This window comes from Callorhinchus milii, unplaced genomic scaffold (assembly GCF_018977255.1).
Source record: "Callorhinchus milii isolate IMCB2004 unplaced genomic scaffold, IMCB_Cmil_1.0 Scaffold10, whole genome shotgun sequence".
Lineage (NCBI taxonomy): Eukaryota > Metazoa > Chordata > Chondrichthyes > Chimaeriformes > Callorhinchidae > Callorhinchus > Callorhinchus milii.
Genome location: NW_024704751.1, coordinates 18884141 through 18905103, shown reverse-complemented (window position 1 = coordinate 18905103; position 20963 = coordinate 18884141). Strand labels below are relative to the sequence as shown.

The 20963-nt window shown below is 43.4% G+C and overlaps 1 protein-coding gene across 1 annotated transcript in view; it reads right to left on the bottom strand.

Annotated features, from left to right (window-relative positions):
- col16a1 (collagen, type XVI, alpha 1) overlaps window positions 1–20963 on the bottom strand; it is a 103230-nt gene that overhangs the window by 39458 nt on the left and 42809 nt on the right. Inside the window, exons 12-25 of the mRNA XM_042338619.1 lie at window positions 20496–20540; window positions 18306–18350; window positions 17067–17132; window positions 15827–15871; window positions 13399–13485; window positions 12239–12277; window positions 9825–9869; window positions 9214–9249; window positions 8061–8168; window positions 4503–4538; window positions 3381–3416; window positions 2879–3001; window positions 1059–1103; window positions 346–381 (exon numbers count right to left, since the gene is read on the bottom strand). Of these exons, the coding sequence (XP_042194553.1) occupies window positions 346–381; window positions 1059–1103; window positions 2879–3001; window positions 3381–3416; window positions 4503–4538; window positions 8061–8168; window positions 9214–9249; window positions 9825–9869; window positions 12239–12277; window positions 13399–13485; window positions 15827–15871; window positions 17067–17132; window positions 18306–18350; window positions 20496–20540 (792 nt within the window). The remainder of the gene's footprint in view (window positions 1–345; window positions 382–1058; window positions 1104–2878; window positions 3002–3380; window positions 3417–4502; window positions 4539–8060; window positions 8169–9213; window positions 9250–9824; window positions 9870–12238; window positions 12278–13398; window positions 13486–15826; window positions 15872–17066; window positions 17133–18305; window positions 18351–20495; window positions 20541–20963) is intronic.

Genomic DNA, 20963 nt, shown 5'->3' with positions numbered 1-20963 from the left:
ACACACGCATGCACACACACACACACACACAAATGTGCAGAGGAAAACAAATGATTTGAAAAGGTGGAGAATTTTATAATTGACGAGGGTTTCTGTTTTCCAGCAAGTTCCGCTGCCATTAAAAGTGAAATGAATGCGTATAAACGAAATAAATTTGGGGATTGGATACTTCCAATGTTGAGTTAGCATTGTTGGGTGTACGTGGTAACGCTCTCTCTACAGTGCCTCGGCCAGCAACCCCACATCAGGTACAGCGCAGTTAGACACAGAGGAAATCTGATGTTAAATAACATCAACAAATTACAAACGAACACAATCTTAAGTGGAAACGACCTATAGACTCACGGTTCTTCCTGTGCGTCCTTGTTCCCCGGCATTACCCTGTAGAGGAGAAACTGTGTCAACTCATCCGAACAGTGAACAAACAGCGTTCAGCCTCTGCCATGTTACCCGCTGAATTTCTTCTAAGTTCGTATTGTAACTTTTACTCCGCTATTTTAAAAAAAAGCGCTTCCATGAGAATCTTAAAAGGAAAAACTTCCTTCGATCGCACACCCAATCCACAGGAACATGCAGCCAGTGCAAGGCTACCTGGGTTTGATGGGTCACTGAATAGATACACAAGGCTCCTCTCCCAGTATGGTAGTGGCAGGGTATATCAAGTCTCCGCTCTCATCGAAAGGACATTTTAGTGATGATAATAATTGTTATTTTCTTGGTGTAGGAATAAAGCATCCTGCTGCAGCCGCCCTCTGACAAAGTGGCCTTGATACAGAGACACGCCTTGTTGAAGGAGTCCATAGCAAAATGGAAAGGAGTCAATGTCAAAACTCCCCCATTAAGAGGAGTCTCATAGAGCGGAGACTTGCTGTGTCCCCATCTCCTCTTCTGTGAGAGGGAGACGTCCCACAGACAGCCAAACAGCAATGTTCCTGTCCTAATATTTCAGGTGTGATTAAAGTCCGTGCTCGATTCCGTATAACTTTCAATAACTTTAATAAATGTTTCAAGAAAGTAGCTGTCGAGAAGTTTTAAAGTTAGAGACACTGTGACCTTACCTTCTCTCCTTTTGCACCCTCTAATCCTCGCTCTCCTGGCTGGCCCTGGGGGAAGTTTAAAAAGCCGTGCATTAACTCGTGACAGCAAAGAGATCGACAGCAATGAGATGTCACAGCTCAGAGGCACAGGGCAGCTCTTGACGACAGACTTTTAATATCAATTTAATTTAGTGTGTCCATTCGTTGGATCCAATTTTCTCCAATTTTCTCCCCACTGGCGTTCGTTCCGCTCTCTGCTCCTGGTCTGGCCTCCTCTTGCTGGTTGTGGTACCACACGGTCATTGGCTGCATGCCATTACCCTCCTGCCAGTGATTGTCCGAGGGCAGGAACCGAGTGACTATTGTTCAGGTGTGAGCGTCGACAGGCCACACCACTGTAAAGGGCGCCACGGCCAAAGCTGACCTCTCTTCACCCCCACACGAGCACACAACCAGCAGAGGGACCAGGAACAGGAAACTGGGCTGGTTTTCCCTTTCCTAACCCTGAAAAGATCAGAGTCAGTTCAATCTCCCCACGTAGTCCAGGCTGGGACCAGCAAACTGCATGGATCACATTTTGACCAGCAGGTTCCTCCTGTATGATACCGGTAATTCTTGTTTGATATTTAAGGAATCTCTACATTTAAACCATTTGTTAAACCCACCCCCCACCACCTCTCCTCACACACACTGTACAATATCTTCCTGAACTCAAACTGGCTCGATTTGTATCACTGACCGTATCAGTCTCACAGGAGATCGCAAGATCGCTTTAGATAAAGATTTCCTTCAGCCCATTTGATCTCTTCATCCCAGAAAACCCACATCACCATCCTTTCATCACAGCATCAAGCTGTCTTATAACAAGTCCAGTATCCTGGCCTCAACAACCTTCCTCGTAACCTGTTCCAGTCTTTAGTTACCCTCTAGGTAATAAATACTTCCTGGTGTCTGTTCTGAAATTGTTCTTTGCAACTCTACAATAATAACTTGCCTTTATATAATGCCCGTCACGCAGGATAGCGTCTCAAAGCTCTCAGTTCCTGTGTCCTCTTGTTCTACTGTCTCAGTGTATTTGAAAGCATTGTTCTGGGTTTACTTATTCAATCTTGTTTAATATCTTGTACACTTCCATAAGGTCACCTCTGAGACGTCTCACCTGCTGGGACATACACTGTGGTCTCTCCACTATGAAACCATCTTAGGCCGAAATAACACGGGGTCAGACACCAACTGCGATCTTACTCCACGTCAATTTCTCAAAAAGTTTTGAATGAACAGAAACGTTTCTGACAAATTGTGAAATTGTTAGTAAAGGTACGTCGCTGAGGAGCACAGACGCGGAGGGTGTCAGGTTCAAATCGGCTGCAAAACAATGGAGCCCCATTATAAAGCACTTTATAGAGCAAATTTGATTCTAATGTGGTTGCCTTATGGACCCCATTCACTTTGAATGGCAGCACCTCGCCAACTTCACTGAGGTCAACGTCCGGGTTACCATGCCAACGTCATTTCCTGCTTCCTTGAGCATGCCCCAACCAGGAAGTGCTGTCGGCCGAGACCCAATGCCCAGGAAGTCAGCCATTTTAGCTTCCGGTTTAAAAAAAAGCCCACGTTCTGGGTCATTAGGTCATTCTGCGTGCGTAGGAAACAGGAAGTGATTTTGGAGGTCACCCAGTGACCCATTGGCTTTAGGAACCACCCTGGCAGGCAGTGAGCATGCACAGTGAAAGGGGCAACTTTCTGGATCCCAAATATTGTATTATAACACAGCTCTGCTGTAGTTGATCGCAGCTCAGGTGACGTTAAGCAATGGGGGAGTTTTGTGCTGTGACACTTACAGGCCTTCCATGGTTCCCTGTTCCTGGTGTTCCTTGGTCTCCCTTAGATCCCGGAGCTCCAGGCAGTCCCACATTGCTTGCGAGCCCATTAGGCAGCGTAGGACATGTCTTGCATGCGTCACCCTGCAGCACACATCCACGCGCACAAAAAAAACAATCACTGACATTCCTATTCAAAGCTGGGCAGGTAAGGAACTGTATTACACCGACAACCACTTGCACGTTCAGTAAATGTCTCAAAGCACTTTACAGAGATGGAATGGGAGCTCAGGTAGGGGGGGATAAAGGAGAGACAAGTGGTTGAAAGTACAGTCAAAGAGATAGTTTTTAGATGGGATTTGAAAGTGTGGTGGGAGGGTATGAGGCAGAGGGATCTAAGGAGAGAGTTTCAGAGATAGGAGGCAAAGTGGCTGAAAGCTACTCCAGCACTGGTGCAGCTGAGGAATATAATATGGAGTTAGCATCAATAAGAATGAACTTGTGAACACACAAGTGAACGCACCTTCGCTCCCTTCACACCTGGCTGTCCTTTGTCTCCCTGTTTGGAGTGTAAATCAGACACCGATCAGATAATGCAAGACTGTATGGATACGAGGTATGTGATGGATTTTGGATAAGCAAGCAGCACAGTGAGACTAAACAAACATAAATAATGCCACAGGAATTGCAAATCATAACATCTACAGACTCTGGCAGACAACAGACTCTTATTTTAATTGGTTATTTTGGAAATTATGAATTGCCACTTCAGATTTTACAGGGAAAACATGGAAGGGCGCAGCTTAAACTCCAGGATTTACAGCATTGTTGCTCTCTATGCAATTACATCTTCCATTCAGTTCTCTATTGATTGACAAACCATGCTTGTAAGAGAAGTCCATAAAACTGGCCATCTGCTCTTTATTAGTCTGTTCATTGTTCATGCAGTATATTGCTAAAGACTCCCAATCGCCTCCCTACACAAGTTGCAGACTGTCTAGAACTCTGCAGCTCGTGTCCTTTCCCGTCCAAGGATCCACAAGCCTATCACCTCCACCCTCGCCTGGCCCCTTCTTTTTAAAAAAAATCATACAGTTTTAATGTAATTTTTAAGTTACTCAGGCTACGTCTAACTGATTATTTTCTCCAATTTATTACTACCACAAAATACAGTCAATTCACTTTTGTTTTCGGTCAGCTGGGTGTCTGACACATGCGGAAACCCATTACCATGCTTAAGAACCAAGGTTTGGGGACACCAGAGTGAGAACCAGAATAAAGCGCTCCGGGACGCTAACCCCCGTGAAGGGTGCTATATTAATGTAAGTTGTTGTTGAGATTGGATACTGATCAATGGGTACAAGGAGGGCGAAGGGGAGGTGACCATAATAATAATAATCCTTGCAATTGATATAGTGCTTTTCATGTCTTCTAGACGATTCAAAGCGCCTCACAGGATATACTGTTTAGTGAATTGACTGTATTTATTGTGGGTGACTATAACCTCAGAGGATCTCAAGATCAACGCCCTGATCTCAATATGCACCACCCAGGAACAATGCCCTGATTCTCCCAGACAGTAATTGGGATGCCGTTAATAGAATATGATGATCACATCAATTTTCCTCTTGATCTGTGAACTCACCTTTTCTCCCCATGCTCCTGTTGGATCTGGTTTGCCCTAGGAGAGATGAGTGAATTAATTACAGGAGCAAACACCTTCACTTGTCAAGGAACATAATTCTGTGCCCTTAAAAGTAATTAACCATCACTTTCCAGCTCGTTCCCATGACTACGGCAGACACACTGAACTGCCAAACAGAATATTTTTGCAACTGAGCAACGAATGCTGCATCCCAGACACCGGGTAAGTTTAGCATTGCCTCGGGACCTGCTTTGTGTATCGGGGAGATACATTTTGTAATATTTTCTACATTAAAACCAATTCCAGTTCAATAGTTTTGTGGAAGCCTGTGGTTTATTGATTATAACATAATAATAATAATAATAATCCTTGCATTTGATATAGCGCTTTTCACGTCGGGAGGACGTCCCAAAGCGCTTCACAGAACACACACTGTAAAGTGAATTGACTGTATATTTGTGGGCGAACGCGGCAGCCAATTGCGCACAGCAATGTCCCACAAACAGTCGTAGATTAAAAATGACCAATTTATTATTGTTTTGGTTTTGGAGGGATTATTATTAGGCTCTGTGTGGAGTAAGGAAACTTGCCCAAGGTTTCGCCCTGCCTGGATAGTGAAACATAGTGAAATACTGAGCACCTTTGGATGTTCTCCCGACGTGAAAGGTGCTTCACAAATGTAATTTTGTTGTTGGTTGGGATTCCCATCCCTGGGGACTTCCCAGGCAATGACATCCACCGACTTAGTGAAAATACAGCACCATACAATATAATACAATACAGCACAGCTCTACATTATCAGTCTAGGAGTCTCAGGTCCTGATACTGAGCTCGATCATTCTGGGGTGACTAGGCAAGAGTGATACCAACTAACAGAGACAAGCTGCCTCACAATTTAGCAAATTTGCTTTAGCAAAGACCATCTGAACATAAGTAGGACCGGAATTGAGGTCTCACACCTAACAGTTGTAGTAGCCACCAAGTGCTGTTCTCAGGCTGTCATTAAAGTGAACTATAAGGGAAAAGGTTAACTACTCAGTAGCTATGAAAGATTAACGTTAGGTTAAAAAACTTTCATAATGTTGGAGCGGTGAAAGCGATGAAATAAGGGACAGAAGGAAAACTTGGGAGCTGATGGTGTAACTGGGGATCTGTGCTACAGATGATTCTGGCCAATATGCTCCTTTTTTGGCAAGATGCTTGGATCAGGCACTGGAATCCAACTAAAAATAGCTAGTCTGGAAAGCCTTGTACCAACCATTTCCTGGTGAATCATTCATTCAGGGTTCAAATGAAATTGACTTTATTGCTGTTTTTTCACTTTGTAAGGATTCTTAAGAGAGTAGCTGCTGGTAACCAACCCCTAGCCATAGAAATTGGAGAGAAGACTTTTTCTTTAAAACACCCTTTTTTATTGAGAAACCAGGTTGAAGAACCTTGGTGCTGGACACCATCAAGAGTGAGCACGCTGTTCCAAGGCTTCTGCAATCTCTACTGTTCAATCAATTTGCTTTGGATACTGTTAAGCATGGTGTCAGACACCCGGCTGACCAAACAAAATCAATCTGCTCATGGAGCGTGAGTGATGTAAGGCGAGTGATATGGATTGGTTTGATGCTCCCAATCGTGAAGCATTTCCCCATCACACCTAACACCCGGCCGAATGATCCGGCTGAAACCAGAGGCCTTGCTAATTTTGTCTTAGCACTTCAAGGCTGTGCAAAAAATTCTTAAATTCTAAAGTCTCAATTTCGAAGCCGGTTCTTTTTAAGGATGGCGTTAATCCGATTTCCAAACTGAGGCAGCGATTAAGAATATTTCCATAATTCTGTGCAAATTTAGAGGTTAAGATGAAGTCGTTGTTCAGCCCTCCGAACCTCAAGGTGGGGAATCTGTGGCCTGGGGTCTCCTCTTGTCTTGCTTTCCACACTATCTTTTCACTATCTTAGGTATGATGCCTTTGTTGTTGTTGTTGTTGTTAATTAATAATAATTGTTGCATTTGGTATGATGCCTTTCACAACAGGAGGTAATGGATTTATGTTAAACTTATGTTTGTTTTAGAAACCTGCAAAACAAAAGCAACTCACGAAAGGACTGAAAAGCGACTTTAAACATGGAGAGACCCACTGAACGAGGCAGGTAAAAAGGTTGCCTTCCGCGAAGAATAATCCTTGCATTTGATACAGCGCCTTATCATGTCACTGAGACGTATCAAAGTGCTTCACAGGATATATTCACAGGATATATTGTATATTAAATTGTATTTTGTATTTCGGGGATTGGGTGACCCACATTTTTTTTGAGGGATTAATAATCCAGAAAGTGATCTGCCAATTGACTAACAACCGGTTCCTATCTACTGCTAGATAAACAGAGGCAAACAATAAATAATAGTAATAATAAATACAAGGCATAAAACAACCTTAATGGCTTCCAACAGCCATATAAAGTGTTCAGCAGCTTTCCCTTTTATGTAAAAATACTCCGGTACTAAACACATGAAAATTCCTGGGGATTAATTATGTGTAACTGCTTCGGTCGTCCAAGTTTAGCTGGTTTGCATCTTTCAGTTACTGTATATTTTAGCAGCCTCCATAGTTTCTTTCGTAACACAAACCAGGCTGAAAGTTTCAACATAATCCTTGCACATTAAATATTAAATTCGCCTTCAATAATATACTACAGATGACTCCAGAGTAGGTCATGCCAGATACAAATATTAAAGATAACAGGATAATAGGAAGCAAACCCCATCCCATTTACTCCCATTGTACCGAAATCCAACAGACGAAACAACCACGCAAACAAATTGCATTTGTACAGGGCCTTTCACTTCAGAAGGACGTCCCAAGGCACTGGACATTTAAGGGTTTGCACCCAATCTAGGGATTGTAATCAAGAGGGATGGAGGGTACTGTCAAAGAGGAAGGTCTTGAGACAGAAGGAAGTTAAAATTAAACGTCTTCCCATTTCACACACCACGCCAGAGAGAGTGATCTTTCTCATTTCCACCAGGAAGGGTTGCTAGCCACTAATACCTACTCATCCCCTCAGTTGGTGACTCGTCACGTTCAGGTATACCGAGGGGAGTTTAATAATAATTATCCTTGCATTTGATATAGTGCCTTATTATTATCACCCCCGGAAAAGCAATCCACCAATCGACTAACAACTGGGTTCCTACTTACTGCTAAGTTAACAGAGGGTTGTGAAGGAAGGAAACCTGCCCAACATTTCACCCTGACAGGAATCAAACTCAGGTCTCTCGCTTGCAAAGCGAGTGCTCTAACCACTGAGCTACAAGACTCCACTTTAACATAGTCTCACTCTGATCGGAAGTTTTTTGTTTTGAGCTGAGACACAGAAATCTTATAACTCTCCACTACGGCTCATCGAGTCACCACTGACTGGCAGTGACAGAGAGTATTTCCCTTCTGGCCATCACTTGCTATATCCTTGACTGCAGAGGGACTTGAGCAAGTGGACATCCTGAAGAGAAGAGGTATTACTGAGAAAATCCAACGAGCATCAACTTCACTATGGAGTTAGCACTCACCGGCTTCCCAGGGTCTCCATGCCCACCCGGGATTCTTACTTTTCCTGGAAATACTTCAGATGGTCCAAATCCTTCTGGAATGGTGGGGCAAACACCACACGAATCTCCCTAGAAACCATTAAATGATCACACATAATAAATATGGGAAATGCCACCCGGAATTAGTTATCACAAGGCTAGAAGCAACTTCAGAACCTTTGGCAAATTTGTAGCTTTGGTTATAATAAAATAATAATAATCCTTGCATTTGATATAGCGCCTCATCACGTCTTTCAGATGTCGCAAAGCGCTTTACAGAATATACTGTAAAGTGTAGTGACTGTGTATTTTTGTGGGTGAAACGCGGCAGCCAATTGGACACAGTTGTGTTATAATAATATATAATAATAATCCTTGTATTTGATATAGCGCTTTTCACGTCTTCTCGACGTCTCAAAGCGCTTCACAGAATATGCTGTAAAGTGATTTGACTGTATATTTGTGGGCGAAATGCGGCAGCTAATTGCGCACAGCAATGTCCCACAAACAGTCGTGGATTGAAAATGACCAATTTATTATTGCTTTTTGTTTTGGAGGGATTATTATTAGGCTCTGTGTGGAGTAAGGAAACTTGCCCAAGGTTTCGCCTTGTTCCACGAACAGTCGTGAATTTGAGTAACCAAATTCTTCTTATTTTTTTTGAGGGACTATTACCCCCGGAAAGCGATCCTCCAATTGATTAACAAGGGGGTTCCTACTTACTGCTAATAGGACATCAGAGGGGTTCAGTGTGAGGGGGGTGGGGATAATCAGTCTGTACATAATACCCAATACACAGATCCAACCAGTTCATGTTTAGCTCACAAAATTATGCAAATTAGAGAGGAAATTAAACAGGAAATCTTGAATACATCCTAGCCCTGAAATTCCACCTGCTCTTAGCCAGTAACACTAGTTATCTTCAAATTTATGACCGTGCAAGACTGAGGGAAATATCTTAAATTTAAAACCGGCAGAAAGCAGGTTTACAAATTCAGATTGAGTTTATTTATTGAGTTTTCCACAATTCTACAAATTTTCCAAAACTCTTAGATTTTGAAGCCAAAATAGTTTTGTGGACTAAGACGAGGTGAAATTTAGACAACCCTCATTTGTAAATAATGAAATAAAGCACCTTTTCTCCCTTTGTCCCTGGGATTCCATCTTTACCCTGTGGGAAGGAGAGAGGACAGAGATTAACTAGCGAATCAGACAAAACAAGGATATGGAGATTTTCCACTCTATATATAGTTTCTGTTACAAACCAGACTCCCAGTGCTTGAAACTGAGTTACTCAAGAGCATTAAACAAACCAGAAAGTTCGGAACATTTATTTTCAGAGAGTTTTGTCCTCATCAAGGAGAGGGAATTAGTACTGAGAATGAGAACTTTCCCCTTTTGGGCATTTCTAAACCAGCATTCCCAGGCCAGCGATAGCACGGGTTAGATACATAGTAAAGCTCCCTTTACACTGTCTATCCACACTCCCAGGTCAGGATCAGGACATCAGTACAGCTCCCTGGATCTACTCCAAAGATGTACACTTACCACAATGACTGAGCAATGTCTCTTGTTGTGCTAGTGTTGAGGCATTTTTGAGTCAGAATCCAATCAAGTTAAATGCTGGGCAGCATTGTACTGCGCACACTTTACCTGGGTCAGATTTTACATTTAAACGTACTTCTACTTAAACCACAAGAATAAAAGAGTTTTTTTTTCTCAATACGGTGATGAGGTGATACTCACTGGAGTTCCAGAGACACCAGGGGTGCCTGACTGCCCATCGTTTCCCTACAGAACAGAAAGAGATCAGTAAAAGGCTTCAATCTGGAGACACACACACAGACAACAGACAGCCTCTCTAGGTCAGATGCTAAACAGACTCTTCAGGTCAGATTTGTGTGGAGTATAAACAGCGGCACAAACTGGTTGGGCTGAGTGGTCTGTTTCCGTGCTGTACATTCTATTTAGACACTAAATACTTCATCTCCAGGTTGGACAGTATAGATATTAGAGCGTCTATTTGATAGAGCATCTGTAAACATCAAACATCTCAAAATGCTTGCTAGGGATTTGCTGTAAAACGTAGTGACTGGTCAGCACAGCAGCCAACTTGCACACAGGCAATGTTGCACAAACAGCCATGAAGCGAACGACCAATATACTGGGGGGATGTTTTGGCCAGGACACCCCTTTTCAAATAGTGTCGCGAGATCTTTAACGCTCAACTGAGCAGGCGGACGGGACCTCGGTTTCAAGTCTCATCTGAAGGATGATGCCTCTGACATTGCAGGCCCTCCCCTGGTATTTCACTGGACTGTCAGCCTGGACTGTGAGCTCAAAAGCCCGACTTGGAGCTCGAACCCACGACCAGAGGTGAGAGTGCTGAGCCAAGCGGATACAAGACCATAACAAACATAACATTATTATATAAAACAGATGGGCAGAATGACCAAAAAGTCGTGATACCATTACAATGTCTAATAAGCCTTAGAGAAATTATGATTTTCTTTTAGGTAATAGGTTGGATATCACGACTTTTTGGTCACCCTGGAGAAAGGCACAAAAGCAGCTTGCCCTTAGCTGGGCCCTCTTCCGCCCCCCCCACCACCACCCACCATACTCCCACACCTTCCGCTTGTCTCTGCACAAGGGGATAGTGTTCTGCAGAGGAAAGCAATATGAAAAATAAGTAAAATCAGCACAGTTTGCACAGCAAGGTGCTGTCTGTTTAACCTCTCAAAAGACTGGCACAGTGTACCCGAGGACAAGCAGCAGAACTAACAACTGAGAGAAAGAAAGCCCGACTGTTGTGAAATCATGAAATATTAAAAAAAAGTAGATTAAACCATACCCAATGTTTTTTTATAAAGCAATGACAACTGCCTCTGCCACTTTTTTTTTTGCTTTGAGCGAGAAAGATCAAAACAGTGACATTTGTTACCGCAGAAAAATCAATGTGAGTCAAGAGATCGATGCGGAGATCTGTCACTGGGTCTCTCAGGCAACGTCAACGTGCAAATAAAAAGCTTCCCTGCTGATCAGTTACAGTCCCTCAGTGTCATTGAGATTATACATTTACTATGTATGAATCAGGACATAAATGTCCTATTCCATGCCTAGTAAATGTGGAGCCTCAATGATGTGATCTATATCTATATCAAATGCAAGGATCATCATGGTGCATGACGTGTATTTGATAAATCGCAATTAATACTAAAAATAATCCTCGCATTTGATACAGCGCCATTCACATCAGGAGGACGTCTCGAAGCACCTCCGCGGACTTGCTGTAAAGTGTAGGGACTGTGTATTTTGTAGGCAAATTAAGCTGACGCGGTTTATATTGGGAATGGAGGCTTGGGAAATAAGATGAAAAGATGAGAAATCCTGTCTTTGGAAGGTAGCAGGCCTGAAGAGGAGAGGAGAGGTGGAGGAGAGATGCATACATCCTCAGGAGATATCCTTGAGTGCCTTTGGTCAGTAATTGCCTGCAGTAGAGCTTTTTGGCAGGAGAGAGAATGAGAGAGTAAACAATAGTGGACTGATTTTTGCGCTTTCATCAGAGATTGTGCTTTCACCCACTGCTCCCCAAGACTTTCCAGTATCTTGTGGGTGTAGTGGATGAAAGCACAAACAGCTTTTTTTTTCTGACCAGAGGGTTGGGTCAATAGTCTGCAGTGAGGTGAATTACTACACACACACACACACGCACACGCACACACAAATGGACTTTTTTTTGCACACACCTCCGACTCAAATTGTAGACTTGGATGCGAAAGCAATCGACATATGTTCATTCGCTGGGGGAAGTCGTCACCATTGCTGATGGTGAGCGGAGGGGACAAGTGGGGAGGAGTGGGGTCTGAGCAGGAAGGTGATGCTGAACAATGTCAGGGCACTGGTTTGAGCCCAGCTGCATCACTGGGTATAATTCTGCTTGCAGTTTTGCTGTGAGGACATCTTGACATTGGAGAAAGCGAATCATTTGCCAGTGAGGCAGATTGTGTGAGAACATCCGGAAGTGAATTGGATTGCTATTTGGCGCTGAGCTGGATTGAGTGTGCAGAGCGTGTGAGATTACGGTCTTGGTTCAGACAGATCAAATGGACTGCTCCTCATTTCCCAGCCCCCATGCTGCAGCCTGAGATCTCACTCACTTGCTCTCCTTTTGTTCCGGGTGGTCCTCCAGGCAGTCCCTTTGGAAGAAGAAAGAAAATAACCTTCAGTGGTGACTGACAGCACATTGATTGCTTCCTATTGAGGTGGATGGATGAGATCGTTAAACAAGCTTCAGTGAAAGCTGCGATGCAGCTCACTTCCCAGCATGGAGGCTTGGAGAAGCAGAACCACAAGCTCCCAGTGGATTCAAACTCTCCTCTTGGCCCCTGAAGGTGACTGAACTGTGCTTGAAAAGTAAACTTGATGACAAATTTTCATCATTTATATTTGACCACATATAGATGCAGCACAGATTAGATACAGAGGAAAGCTCTACACTGCCCATCCAGCACTCCCAGGTCAGATATAGCACAGGTTAGATACAGGAAAAGCTTCCTCTACAGCTTTCAAACAATGTGCCTTTACTTCAGAGGAGCCCTCTGGCACTACACCAGTGGAACATTCCCTTTCTTTGTGGCTTGACTTTTTGTGCCGTGACCTCAGACGTAAATGGTCAAATCACCCTCAAGATAAGACCCTTCCACCCTTCCAGGTGGCGGAGATTGAAGACTTTTATCACATCAGCTTGGTCTCCTAAGTCCAGAGGTGAAAGATTATCGCACTAAAAATCTACTTGTCTACTTTTGAATTACTGGGTGTAAAATGCAATGCCTTGATGTGTAGACTGACTTAGGTATTCTGTGAAGGGTCTCAGAAACGCCATTTGCTGTGGAATTTGCTGTGTGTGATATGATAGTGACCAAACGTGGTCAAAAGCTGCCCATAATCATTGTTGGACAAGAGCGATGGCGTTTCATCGTTGAAGACCAGTGATAACTTTTTTTTCTTTGATGTGATAATATCACCAGCGATGACATACAATGTGCCCCTCACAATGTGACACTTCACAGTGAGTTTGTTGTGAAACATCAGTTTTCACCCATTGAATTATGTCAGATTAAGTGGCGCTTTGGGACATCCTGCCGTCATGAAAGGCGTTAAACAAGTGCAATTTGTTGTTGTTGTAGTCCTCACAAGTGCAGCATTAAGTAAACCCCATGGAACTGGTGTCATTACAACGGCAGAGCTAGATAAGGAAAGGAGAAGAAAGTTTGTTCCATCACAAGTGTCACAAACAGAGCTGGAGCGGGATACTCACTGGTTTTCCCGGGATTCCTATTCCCGGAGGTCCTGGAGGTCCCTGCTCACCCACGAGACCTTCAGGCCCAACAGCTCCCACATTTCCCTGAATGAGAAGGAAACAGAATGGGGTCAAAACTTCCTTACATTCTACCCACTGGTGAAAGAGTTAGGGCCACATTTCCTTCAGTTTCCCTGACATATATATCCATAACTGAGGAGGCAGGGAAAGAAGCACCTTGCTGAGCAGATAGAGACATTTGCCACATAACCCATTCTGACAAATAGCAACATGTTTAAATACAACTGGAAAGGCTTGTCCAGATGGTACAAAACCAATAAGATCTTGATTTATATAGCGCCCTTCATATAGAGTAATGTCTCATCAATCTTTTTTGGACAGTGTTGGACTCTGAGCAAGGGGGGGAGGGGGTCGGGGCAGGAGGAGGGGGGGGAGGTATCCATTGACACGTTCAAAGAGTAAGATTTAAGAAGTGACTTAAAGACAGACAGAGGAGGTGAGATGGATTAATGGAGGGCAGGAATTGCAGAAGTTAGGGTGTAGGAATTGAAGGCTCGGCCACTGATGGTGGCGCGGAAAGGAAAGGGGGATAGGAAACACTAGATGAAAAAAGACCAAAGTCCATCCGGTTTGCCTTCCACCACCCTGGCAGTCGCTTGTACATGCCATGTCCTGAACTACTCACAGTTCAACATTTGTGTTTGGTATGGATATGGAGTTAGCTGAGCTGAGAGGCAAGCGGAGGAGTGGGATAGGATAGAAGATTAGAGAGATCAGGAGGTGTCATATGTATTCCCTCTTAAACCGAAATCAACGGGTATGTATTCTCAATCTCTCACAAAAACCTTCCCGGTGAATGGTGTCTTGTAGCAAAGGAGTCCAGTAATTCACTTCACATTGGTTGCCGTTTGTTTCGCTGGCTGAAGATGGCGCTATTTATTCACAATGTCAACAGTATGCTCCCACCCAATCTCTCGCTCTTCCAGGACACATCCCGGAGTTGGCAGATTATCAACCCTGAGTTCAGTACTGCGCAAACTAACATCACTGTATCTCTGAAGAACTCAGCAACAATCAACAACGACTAGGCGTTTATCACTAAATTTATTGCAGTTCGCGTGCAGTGTGCCACACGTGGATTAATATCAATACTTAATAATTAATAACCAATAATTAACAGTCAGTTTGGTGCATCTTCTCGGCATTCCTCTCATCGCTCCCACCCTCTCCTCACAGACTCTCAGATCAATCTGAGCCAAAAGATGCCTAACTGCAGACGGCAACACACCAATGCCAAGTGCGGAGAGCAGATACCCTGCGGGCACAGTCACAGTTTATAACTGAGACTATGTACCTCTGCAACCCCTTGTCAGAGATTGATACAATGAGCTATGGCACTCCCAGTGGATGGGGCTCATTTCAATCCTATACCCTCTGGGCAACTCATACATCAGGCTCAGGAGCTCCACAAGCTCCCGAGCTCTCAAGAGATTAGATGATCTGAAAGTTAATCTGGGCCACCCCCAGGTAAAATTATTTTGCACCGAAGCTTATTAGAAATGTGGACAGCGTTACAAAAAATGGCTGGTGAAGGTCAACCGCTAACAGCACGTAAAAAACTATTAAAAGGCACAGGGAGAGAGCGAGAATGGGATTAAAAGTGGAAAGTTCCATTGGGGGAGCTAGACTTGATGGGGAAAGCGCAGGTGAATAGGATTAGAATATGAAGCTCCAGTAGTAATAATAAGAATCCTTGCATTTGATTTAGTACCTTATCAAGTCTTTGAGAAGTCTCAAAACGCTTCACAGAAAATTCTGCAAAGTGAATTGACTGTATATTTTGTTATCGAAACAGTCCGGGAGCTAGAACCAGCACAAATTTGATGTGGAAGGTGAGAGGAAAGGAATTAGAGTAGAGAGCTCCAGTAGAGGTAGAGAACACTAGCACAGACTTGGTGTGCATCATGGTCTATTAATAATCCTATAAATCCCAAGTCCCAAATCCCTTTCCTTGACCGATTTCTCTATCCAGTTCTCTGTTACAATTACTAATTGATTACTGGGACTCCCTGCTATGCTGCTCCTTTCGAGTGGGAATAAATTAGAAAGAGATCCAAATCCTGTAAATAGCATGCGTAAATGTCACACTTATGCCCTCTTAATGGCCTTGTCAGAAATCAACCGCTATTTAACACACAGTGTGCTTACATTGATTCACTACCAGCCTTTATTTACTGTGGGTGCTTTTACGAGGCCCAGGGGGTATGTATGAGGCTCTCAGACTTAACAGATGGACCTGAAGTTCAGGACATGATCCTCAGCCTAACAACAACACTCCCAGCCACTCTCCATACAATAGTACAGCATCTTCCCCCCACTCCACCCTCCCGAAAAATCTTATGCAGGTTATAAATCGCTGACAAACCTTTGCACCCTTTGGTCCGGTCACACACCGCTCTCCCGGTATGCCCTGAGATAAAAAAGGACACAGGAGTAACAAATTAGAGAAGGAATGAAAAGGATAAAAAATAAACAGGGTTAATCACTGGCAATCTTATTCTGCATCAAATCCACGTCTCTCAGAGGTAAACAGGAGAGACTTTCATCCTGTCCATCAGAATGTCCGTGCTAACCACTATCACCCTGGAGGTATCTGTCTGTCTCATTGTCAGTTGCTTTCTACATCATCTAATTAGACTGTCAGCCACTTGGACACTGGCCAGTTGAGACATCAACAAAATTGAGGGTTTTGCTGAAAGCAAACTCTCTTCAGAACACTGGGGTGGTTCTATGGTCAATTGCTATTACTTCTCAAGTTACTGTGAGCATCAGCAGGTTTGGTGGTAGTGATGTGTGGGGTGGGTGGGGGGATGGAGGTGAGAGGGAGTTGAGCCCCATTCACTCATGATATCCACGCACCTTCCATCTCTGCATCTTTCATTTCCAGCCAGTCATGAGCCTGGAGCAGGCTGATTATTCCTTACCTAAGCAAGGGTCGCAGAGACTAATTGTAGCCTGGGCCCAGATCAGCCACTCGCAGGCTGGAACCTGTGACAATGGCTCCCTGCCACAAGAGGCGGGAAATGCTTTCCAATTATTTACTGACCTCCAGGATCATACTGAAAGCGTCTGCTTTTCATTTAAACATCAATCCAGCGCAAGCCAATTTTATTGCACATATGTGATCGGTTTGCTGAAAGTGCCCTGCCAAAACTCCCTGTCACAGTGCACATAAACAAAATGCTTACTTAGACAGAGTACAGCTTCCTCTACCCTGACCATGCAGCACTCCAAGTTCAACCACAGTAAAGCTCCCTCTTGCACTCCCAGGTGAAGTATTGTAAGGGTCAGACACACCGTAAAGCTACCTCTAAACAATTTTTAATTGCATATTGTTTACAATGCCATGAATTCTGTAATTAGATAAACGCTTGAAGGAATATTATAGGATAAGATGGGAACAAACAGGAGAGTGGGGTTAAATCAAGTGACCCGTGTGATTAAAAAAAGACATGATAATAACAATAATCCCTGCATCTGATATAGCGCCTTATCACGATAAGAAAATAATAGTAAGCTAAAATAGCTTGCTTCATGCTGTAAATCTATGATTCTATGAAGGCATGAAAATCAGTATATGGTTTGAGTGTAGGTGGGATACTCACATCTCGTCCTGGGAGCCCAGCCAACCCTCGGGACCCAATATCACCCTTTTCACCTTTCTGAGGGTTCTGAGGTGAAAAGACACTTTGAATTACATGTCGTCAATTCAACCAGGGCCTGATACAGACCTGTTAAATGCTCACTTGCCTGAAAAAAAACACTGGCCACTGGAAAGCAGAGGCTGACAGCTGGAATTGTTGCAAGTACTGCTTCACCTTGTCTACCCAACCTTGTTCCCCCATCACTATGTCGAGCTGCTTTTTAAAACGAGTCCATTGTCCAGGCCTCTACGACCCTTCCCGGCAAACGGTTCCAGTCATGAAGGCGTAAAGATACATTCTGAAGTATTGATCTGGGTTTACTAAAGTATCACAACCCACTTCATAAAGCTTTGTTGTCAAGTATACTGCCTGCGTTTGTAAACATGGCAGTCAATTGCACCAAAAAAGATTTCACCAACAAGACATGAAGTAAATAATCAATTAAACTGGAGCATCATTGATCAGGTGGACGCTGAGAGAAAATATCCTCTTTTTCAGAAGTGTCGGCCTGAACAGGCAGATGGGACTTTGTTTCAATGTCTCATCTGAAAGATGCCCTCTCCGACAACATACATCACTCCACAGGAATGCCAGCCTAAATTATGAGCTTAAATCCTGACATGAAGCTCGCACACACAACATTCCTGCCTAGAGGCAAGAATATTGTCAAGCTGATACACAGGAGAGATCTGCAAATGTCTTTTTAACAGATATGTTCCTTGTGCATTCTTTCCCAGCCTTCAAAAACCTTTCACCGTGCTTGGTCAAAACCCCTGAAATCCCCCTCCTCGCCTCCTGCTTGTTGATCCACATAGTATTTGTGAAGACGGTTGTCTTACACGAAGGTTGCTCAATATATAAATGGAGTTTGAGGCAGGCTAGAGAGAGGGATTAGGATGGGTGGAGGCTCATGTGGAGTATAAACATTGACATGGGATACTGGAGCTGAATGTCTGTGCCGATGCTGTAGATTCTACGTGATATAAGAGTAAGTTGCTCCCGCTGACTTTATCAGCGACCTTCAAAGCCTGTAGCTCTTCCAAAATTAATTTTAAAATGCACAACAGGTTCCATAAAATATGAAACATTGATTCTGAATTACAAGCTAATTGAAGCGATACAGAGAATTACAGCCACTGTAAGTCAAAGCAAACTCGCAGCAGATAAATCTGTAGATCGACCGACCAGTGATGAATTTACCTGAGATCCCAGTAAACCAGAGTCTCCAGGAGGTCCCATTTCGCCCTGTTTAAAATCACAGAAAAATCAGAAAGTCACAACTCACCCAACAATGTTAGATCGTAGAGAATCAGACTTTACAGGTCTCAGAGATGAGATGTGAGAAGTTTGGGGACGGTAATTTTCACTTGTTTTAATGCTATTTTATTCCCAGAACGGTCTCTGTCACCAAACTAATCAAGAACAAACTATTCCCAGGCTTCTGCTAGAGGCACTGTGTAATTGAATGGCATATTGGCAGATGCACTGTGTAACTGAAGGACATTGATAGATTAGCTGTGTAACTGAGATGCATATTGGCAGATGCAATGTGCTTGAGGTGCACTTTGATCGATGCTCTATTTGACTAAGGGGCACATACTCAGAGAGGGATTAAACGTCTCAGGATGGGTTTGATCATAATATCTGATGGGTTATAATTCCTTCTAAAAAAATAATTTGGTCACTCAATCCACAACTGTTCGTGAGACGCTGCTGTGTGCAATTGGCTGCCGCGTTTCGCCCACAAAATATACAGTCAATTCACTTTACAGTCTATTCTGTGAAGCACTTTGAGACGTCGAGAAGACGTGAAGAGCGCTATATCAAATGCAAGGATTATTATTATTATTATTATACAGTCATTTCACTTTACAATATATTCTGTGAAGCGCTTTGAGACATCTCAAAGATGTGATAAGGCACTACATCAAATGCAAGGATTATTATTATTATTAATCAACTAATCTGTGATGACTCCCCTTCGTTTTGATTAATTAACTTGTTGAGACCACTGCACCGACAATTCCAAGCAATCCACCCAGAGTTGGATTCCAGTACTTCATTCCATGTTTTATGTTCTAAAGCAGCAGAGATAAAGTGGATTTGGGACTCCCTCTCCCATCAAATCGTTACTCTTAGCTCCTAAATATTGTTAATGAAATTTAAAAAAAGTAAGCATTTGACATAGTACCAGTAATATTGAAATGTCTCAAAATGCTTCACTGTAATTACTGTCAGGAAAAGTGGCAGCCAATTTAAGCAGAGCAATGTGCCACAAATAGTCGTGAAGTGAATGACTAATTTTCTGCAGGATTGTTGGCCAAGAGCCTGGGAGAAACACATTCCTCATTTTGAACAGTGAAGTGGGATCTTTAACATTCATCTGAACAGGCAAGTGGGACTTTGGTGTATTGCCTCAACCAAAGAACGGCACCTCCGTCAATGCAGCCACAAGCCAAGTACGAGACTCTGGGCTCAAGGTCCCAGCATGGTCCAGCGTAAATCGGGCTGGGGAGGGGTTAGGGTTAAGGTTTGGGTTATGGACAAGTTGACACAACAGCAGATCCTCAGCTGCAGCTTAGACATCAAATACATCAAGTCGCCCACCAGGGCTGCTTCAGCAAGTTCAACTCTGTCATCCACCAAACATTCAGTTGTTTTTTAGAAAAATTCTGGAGTCTTTTTTTGTGCCAAAGCAAAGAAAACAAATCTTGATTTCCAATCACATCTGGTGCCCAGCCAAAAAGAACATATCTGGACTCAACTTACATTTGTTTTGAATAAGGATTAATTCACAACAAGTGGAAAGCAATTACTCAACAGAAATAATTGGTACAAAATTCAATGTAAGCTCAAGACGCCAACTCTTTGTTTACTCTGGATTATTTCTTTTTCTTAGCCTTTGTGATTTCTTGGTCAGAGATATTTAACTGCCGAGCTGATGAAGTCCACTGCGGAGGAAGCTTTGGCAGGAGAATTAAAGAGAATGTCTCAAACGCAGCTGGTACGTAACATCTCATGGCTGGCACCATTCTGACCGCTACCTTGTGTGTGTTCAGCTTGTTACCACTGCAATTGTTGCTCAGCTCTTTAGCATTACAACAACAACAATGTGCTTCCTTGTATTGACTGTCATGTCCTCCGCTGCCAAGAAAATGACCCAACGCAGCAGACACTGACAGAGCATCAGGCTCTGCCAAGGATTTTTTTTCATGGGCTCTGACTAAGCCGACTGGCGTGCAAGCAAGAAGCTGAAATCTATCACTGCGCATAAGAGTGGAGATGGGAAGAGAAAGAACAACAACAATCGGAAATAACTTCATCCTTAAGGCATCAGAGCACTGTATATTAAGACACTTGAAAGCTCCAGTGACAATGATGAATACTTACTGCTCTACCTGGCTGTCCCTTCTCTCCTTTCTGTCCTTGTGGGCACTGAAAATCAAGAGCACAAATTCAATCTGTTTCTAACTGGCCGGAACTTGATTCATCACTCGCGCTCAGTTCCATTTGGTCCAACGTCAAAATGAATGTTGTGTTTTATGCAAGAAAGACCAATGACAACACAGAGCTGGCAAAGCAGAAACCAGGCGTGGAACTCGGTCCTCGGTCTAAGTGGGCAAGTGCAATAAAACATGTCCTAATAATCTTCACTCAGTCCAATCCCCATCAGGAACATGGAAACAAGAGGAGGCCATTCGGCCATCTTGCTTGTGCCACCAGTTAATCAGGTCACTGCAGACATTAGATATTTTAAATCCTATTTGCTGCCGTTTCTCCATACTCTTTGCTAATCTGACCTTTCAAGTGTTTATCTACTTCCCTATTCCAACATATTCTGTATCTATATGCTTGTGG